Here is a 5,576-nt window from a genome sequence, read left to right on the forward strand (position 1 = left end):
ATGGGGAGCCCGGCCGAGCCCCTGAACCGGCTGTGCAGGGCCTACATCTACGCCATCCACGGCTTCTTCTTGGAGAAGACCTTCTCGGCCATGGTGGGTGACGACAGCCCCTTCCAGCGAGCCGGCAGCCTGAGCGCCTTCCTGGTCTACGCCTGCTGCGGCCTGAGCATGGAGTCCATCTACCTGGGCCTGCGGACGGAGTGCTGCCTCTTGACGCGATGCGTCCTGTACGTTCTGTGCATCTACTCGTGGGAGTTCGGGACGGGCAGCCTCCTGTCCCTCTTCGACGCCTGCCCCTGGGACTACAGCGAGTACAGCTACAGCCTGAAGGGCCTCATCGCCCTGGAGTTCTTCCTCTTCTGGTTCGTGGGCGCCCTCCTGATGGAGAAACTGGTCATCTGTAACGCTCTGCGGCTCCTGCTGGGCGAGGAGTCGAAGCCCAAGAGGAGGACGATGCCCAGATTTGAACGGAAAGACGCCTAGCGGGGTGGCTGGAGGTCTTTGGGATGACGGCTGCTCTGCGGGGACCGTGGGAGGCGGACCCTATGGTATTCTCCCCCACTGGAGTTCCTCACCCCCAACCCTGCCCTCTCCAGGCTCCACCCCCACTCCCCAATCTCCAGGTATTTCCTGACCTGGAGCTGGCAACCCCAATGGCTTAACTGGGTTGGTCCGGGAAGCAGAGGGGAAGGGGGGGGGAGTCAGGAGTTGGAGTGAGGCCCTTTCCTTCCTCTCTGGAACCCATCTTCTGTTTTGGGTGGGTGTATCTCTTCCTTGGAGTGTTTTCTCTCTCTCTCTTGCAGCCTCCTTTTCTCCGTCTCCTGTAGGGTTGGCAACCTCCAGAAAGCGAAAATCAAAACAGCCAACTGGAAGGCTAAGCACAGGCAAGAGAACAACACATGGCTCAACAATACTTCCGGAGGATTCATTTCCACTGCGGTGATATAGTCTTACATTTCAACGACCTCTTTTCTCTTACTCAAACACAGCCTTTTTCGATCTTTTGACTGCAGAGGAGCCCCTGAAAATAAGTGTTCAGGCTTCGAGGAGTCCTGGAAGTGATGTCAGCTGGACATGTCCCCTGCCACACCCCCGGAAGTGACATCACCACCTGCACCTTTTTGAACTGGGTGTAGTGGAGCTCAATGTCCCCCTTGAGGTTCTGTGGACATTTTGGGGACTGCTTCTTCTGACAGGTGCTGGCCCTGGCAGGATAGGAAGAGTCTCCGGATGAATTACAGCCGTTTGGAGCACTAATTGCTCTTCAAATTGTTGGATTTTTTCACGGCATGCGAGGCCCTGGTTTGAGATGCTCCCTTTCCCCTCCTTTACTACTACTATGGCGGTTCTGCCTCATGTAGGCCAGAAAAAAGCGTAAGAGCCGAGAAGACAGTCCAGACTCCCCCCCCCTCCATTCCACGTCACTTCAGAGCTTCCATGGACCCCTACAGAAGTTGTGCAGACCCCCAGGAGTCCACAATCCCCTGGTTGGAAATCCCTGCTTAAGAGACTTTGAGCTCTCTCAGGGGCTTTCCGCACTCCTTCAAAATTGCACAATGGTTACTAATTGAAAACGCTACAGTTTTGCCATTATGCACAACGTCGTTGACAATCTGCAACACACCTGAAACCGATCCGCAAAAAGTGTAGCGCTTTCAGGGAAATCCCAAAAAGTGGATTCACCCTCCGGAAAGCGCTACATTCCTGCAACCAATCTGCAACACTAGCGGGAAAGTTCTGTGCGTTACCATTGTTGCGGTTTCTACAAAGTCCCTCCCCCTGGCTCTCTCCTCTGATCTTCCGGCGAAGCGATCGCCCTTTTTTTTTCTCCGAGCGAGTGGAGATCAACGCACCGGCGAGCCTTCGTTTAGCCAGTGAGGCTTCCCTGGCTGCAGTCCCTCTGTTGACAGTCACTAAGCACAATCAACACAGAAGCCCGTTTGCTGATGTATTTTCCCTTTATTTTTCACACTGTTTTCGGCCGAAAATCGTGCCTGTGAGGGGGGGATTTTTTTTTTCCACTCGGGGGGAGCATGGCAATGATGAAACGGCAGCTCAAACACACTCGCTAGCTGGATGGGTCTCTCCGTTGCAACGTATCAACGCAGATTCGTTGCAACGGGTGTGTTTAAAAAACAACAACAAAAAACCTTCCTTAAAGGGAAAGGGGCTGTTTGGGAGCATGCTAACGGCCGCCCATTGGCTGCTTGACGGCCAGGGGCGGGACGAGCTCGGCAATAGCGCTTCCTTTCTAGCGATTTTTGCGAGACCGGAAGCCTGTGGGAAACGCTAAAAAACGCAACTGATTCCACTACAAAGCCAGGTGTGCAAAACGACGAATTCCACTATTTTAAATGGCGATTTTTCGTTCAGCAAACAATTTGCTACATGGATCCCGGTGCGGAAAGCCCCTCAGAATTTATCTTGCTCAGGTGCAATTAATATACAACTGAGGAAGAACAACAAAATGAGTTTATACCTAAAGATACTAACTGTGGTTAAAGGGAGGTACCAAAACAGACCCATGGGACAAAGGGCATGTGCCTGCCATCTTGGTGAACCAGAAACGACGGTTCGTGTATTATTAATTTCTCCGCCACTCTTCTAAAAGCGGTCACACCTAATCGGGCTCATTTTGCAAGCCCCAAAGGAACTAACTATAGAGGTGGCACAGTATTTATTAGCCGACAAAATCCCCGAAATAACAGAGCACGTGGAGAACCAGAGAAAGATTCAGATACGCTGATCGAGACCTTGATTTTACACCCCTCTTACACATCTTAATTGGAGGAACATTAAAAGTTTTATTCTGTAATAATTGTTTATATGTGGTTTTTGGCAATAATTGGTGATTATTATCAACGATTGAATTTTATTGCGGCTGAAACTTTTCCTTTCCTTGTGCCAATACAGACTCTGCATTGTATTGCGTGTGAACTCTCCGGAAACTGATAGTATTTATTGAGACACAAGTTTTTTCCTTGTCTGCTCGTAACCTCCGCATAGTGGCTGAGTTCTCCTGAGATGACAGGAGATCTCCTGGTCACAGAGGTCAGTTGTTCCCCTGGAGGAAATGGCTGCCCTGGGGGGCGGAGTCTATGGGGGCAGAGCCCTTCCCTTCCCCAAGCCCCACCCTCTGCCTATTCCACCACCCAAACCTCCAGGTATTTCCCAATCCAGAGCTGTCAGACCGCCTCTTCTGGGAAAAGGAACAACTTGGAATATCTGCCTGGCTCTGGGAGCCAACCTGGTAGACGAGCCAGAGATCTATTCTTAACCTGTTTGTGGGGCACAAGCCATGCCTTGTGAACTGTCCTGGTCCCCATGGCATGCAGTGTAAATGCCATCTGAAGCTCAACCCTGCAAAGACGGAGGTCCTGTGGATGGGCAAGAAGGGACCAAGTGAGGAAGTGCATCTGCCCAACCTGGACGGGGCAGCTGTCGGTAGCTCACTCTGCCAGAAACCTGGGTGTGATCCTGGATGCCTCCCTCTCCATGGATGCACAGGTTACGAAAGTAGCACGGCAGGCCTTTTGCCACCTACGCCAAGCCAAGCTACTAGTGCCCTGAGCCTTTACGAGAGGGCTGTATACAAATTCAATACATAAATTTAAAAAAATGAATATGTTTGACTGCCATTTAAAAAAAAATCCCAGAGGGGAAAGGAACAGAATGTCCCCGTTCTCTCTGCCTGGGATTTGCCATGGAAGAAGGATGCTATGGACAAGAGGAGGGGGCTGTTGGTGGGGTCACGTCAAGAGCTTCCTGTTCTGCCCAAGGAACCCCCTTGTAGCAACACAGCTCACTATTAATAAAATATGATCAATAAACTATTTGTTTCAAAGAGGTTTTTGTTTCCTGTTTTCCGTAAACTATTTGACAAAGGTTGGGAATTGGGCAACTAAGGCACCTCCTTTGCCCCTCTGAACCCAGCGGCTCTTGGTGATCTCCCATGATTACAGTTGATCTTTGGATGACCAAGATCGGTTCCCCCGGAGCAGGGGTGGCCAAATTGGGGCTCCATGTACTACAGTTCCCATGAGCCCCTGCCAGCATGTGGGCCCACAAGGTGCGGTGAGATGTTGCCCTGTTAGCTTTGCTGTGAGCCACAATATTGCTTTAAAAATTAAATGTACATCACTCACCATCTCTGTGAATAAGAGCAGCCCATCTCCGTTTATTCCCCCCTGAGTTTCAGCTTCCAGTGACTAATCCATTGGCTAAATGTTGCATTTTGAATGATGGGATGGGGGGCTATCCTTTCAAAAACAAACTGTCAAAACTGAACAGAACAACACCCCACATTGCATTCCCCTGCATCTGCAACCCGTTGGAAACCTGGGTCAAGACTGCACAGGGCTTTTTATCCACTCCCAGCCTGAATAAATCCCTCCCGTCTACAATGAATTTGATTTCCATTTTGATTTTGGGCACCTTAAGTTTTGCCTCCCAACATGCATGATTGATCCACAGTGACCCCACCTTTCCCCCACGATATCCAGGATATAAGCCGCGATATTTGAAAAACTGCCACCAGTATAAGTTTAGATTTTTGCGAATTAACTTTCTGCTCCGAAGCAGTCTTCTCTGATTGGCCAGGGTGTCAGTTCAAAGACTTCCTGGTTCCCAGTTGCATGGCTTCCCTCCCTGTTTTAAAGTGACTGCGCTCCAGAAGCCCACACTTTTCTCAGCAGAGATTTGCCTTGTTCTCTGAGAGAACTGCTGCTGCTGGCTCAGGAATCAAAAGAGAAGGAATAAAGCACTAGTGCCAGCTGGACTTCACACAACCCCTCCCCTCACCAGTTAAGGGAAGGTAGTTCAGCTTTGTGACCACCACTCCCCTCCCCACTCTGAGCTTCCCCAATCAAGTGCAGAAGGAATTCTGTTTCAATTTGTGGGGGAGGGGAGGAAGGAGAAAGACCCTGAATTTAGCGGGATCAACAGCAGGGGGAGGGGGGTAGTAAGTGCAGAATCAGGCCAGGTTGTTGGAGCTGCACTTCAGATACCCGGAGACCGTTCCCACAGGATGTAACTGAGAGGGGTCCGGAAACTAACCTCAGCAGCTTTGTTTTAATCAAGCAGGACTCCAAAATGGGTTGTGCCCTGGCCCCCTGAACCAGCACTATGTGTTCACACACACACACACACACACACACACACACACACACAGACACGGGAAGGGCAGGGAGGGAGAAATTTTCACTGGGAGGGGACAGAAAAGGTCTATCTACCTTGCCACAGGTGTGTCTATTGCACGGCCCAGCCCAGATAAAAATCAAGGTCCTCCCAAAATGGTCAAGGTTACCAAATTAGAGAGGGTGGGGGCCTCTCCCGCTGTTAATCCATCACAGATTGCACACACACCAATGACTGAAACGCACTTGGTGCACAGGGGTGAGCAAACCGCTTCCTCTTAGGCCCACGCCAGAGTCCAATCAATCAGCACAGGAATTCTCACTGCAAACCCAAAAGCATGCGTGGAATGTATCATAAGGAAAACTGGATTAGGTTTAGATGACGGGAGAGTGAGGATTGGGGGAAGGAACAGTCACAAGGCAAGATAGACGGGTGACTCC

At 50.6% G+C, this 5,576-nt stretch overlaps 1 protein-coding gene across 1 annotated transcript; it reads left to right on the top strand.

Annotated features, from left to right (window-relative positions):
* Positions 1 to 960, top strand: LOC143828347 (transmembrane protein 229B-like). The gene has a single exon (XM_077318711.1). The coding sequence runs from the start codon at positions 1 to 3 to the stop codon at positions 481 to 483; it is 483 nt and encodes a 160-aa protein (XP_077174826.1). The 3' UTR covers positions 484 to 960.
* Positions 961 to 5,576: the final 4,616 nt, after the last annotated feature.

This window comes from Paroedura picta, unplaced genomic scaffold, assembly GCF_049243985.1.
Source record: "Paroedura picta isolate Pp20150507F unplaced genomic scaffold, Ppicta_v3.0 Ppicta_v3_sca21, whole genome shotgun sequence".
Classification (NCBI taxonomy): Eukaryota; Metazoa; Chordata; class Lepidosauria; order Squamata; family Gekkonidae; genus Paroedura; species Paroedura picta.

Excerpts from the sequence above, each read along its gene's own strand:
- LOC143828347 (XM_077318711.1), top strand. The coding sequence starts at position 1 with ATGGGGAGCCCGGCCGAGCCCCTGAACCGGCTGTGCAGGGCCTACATC.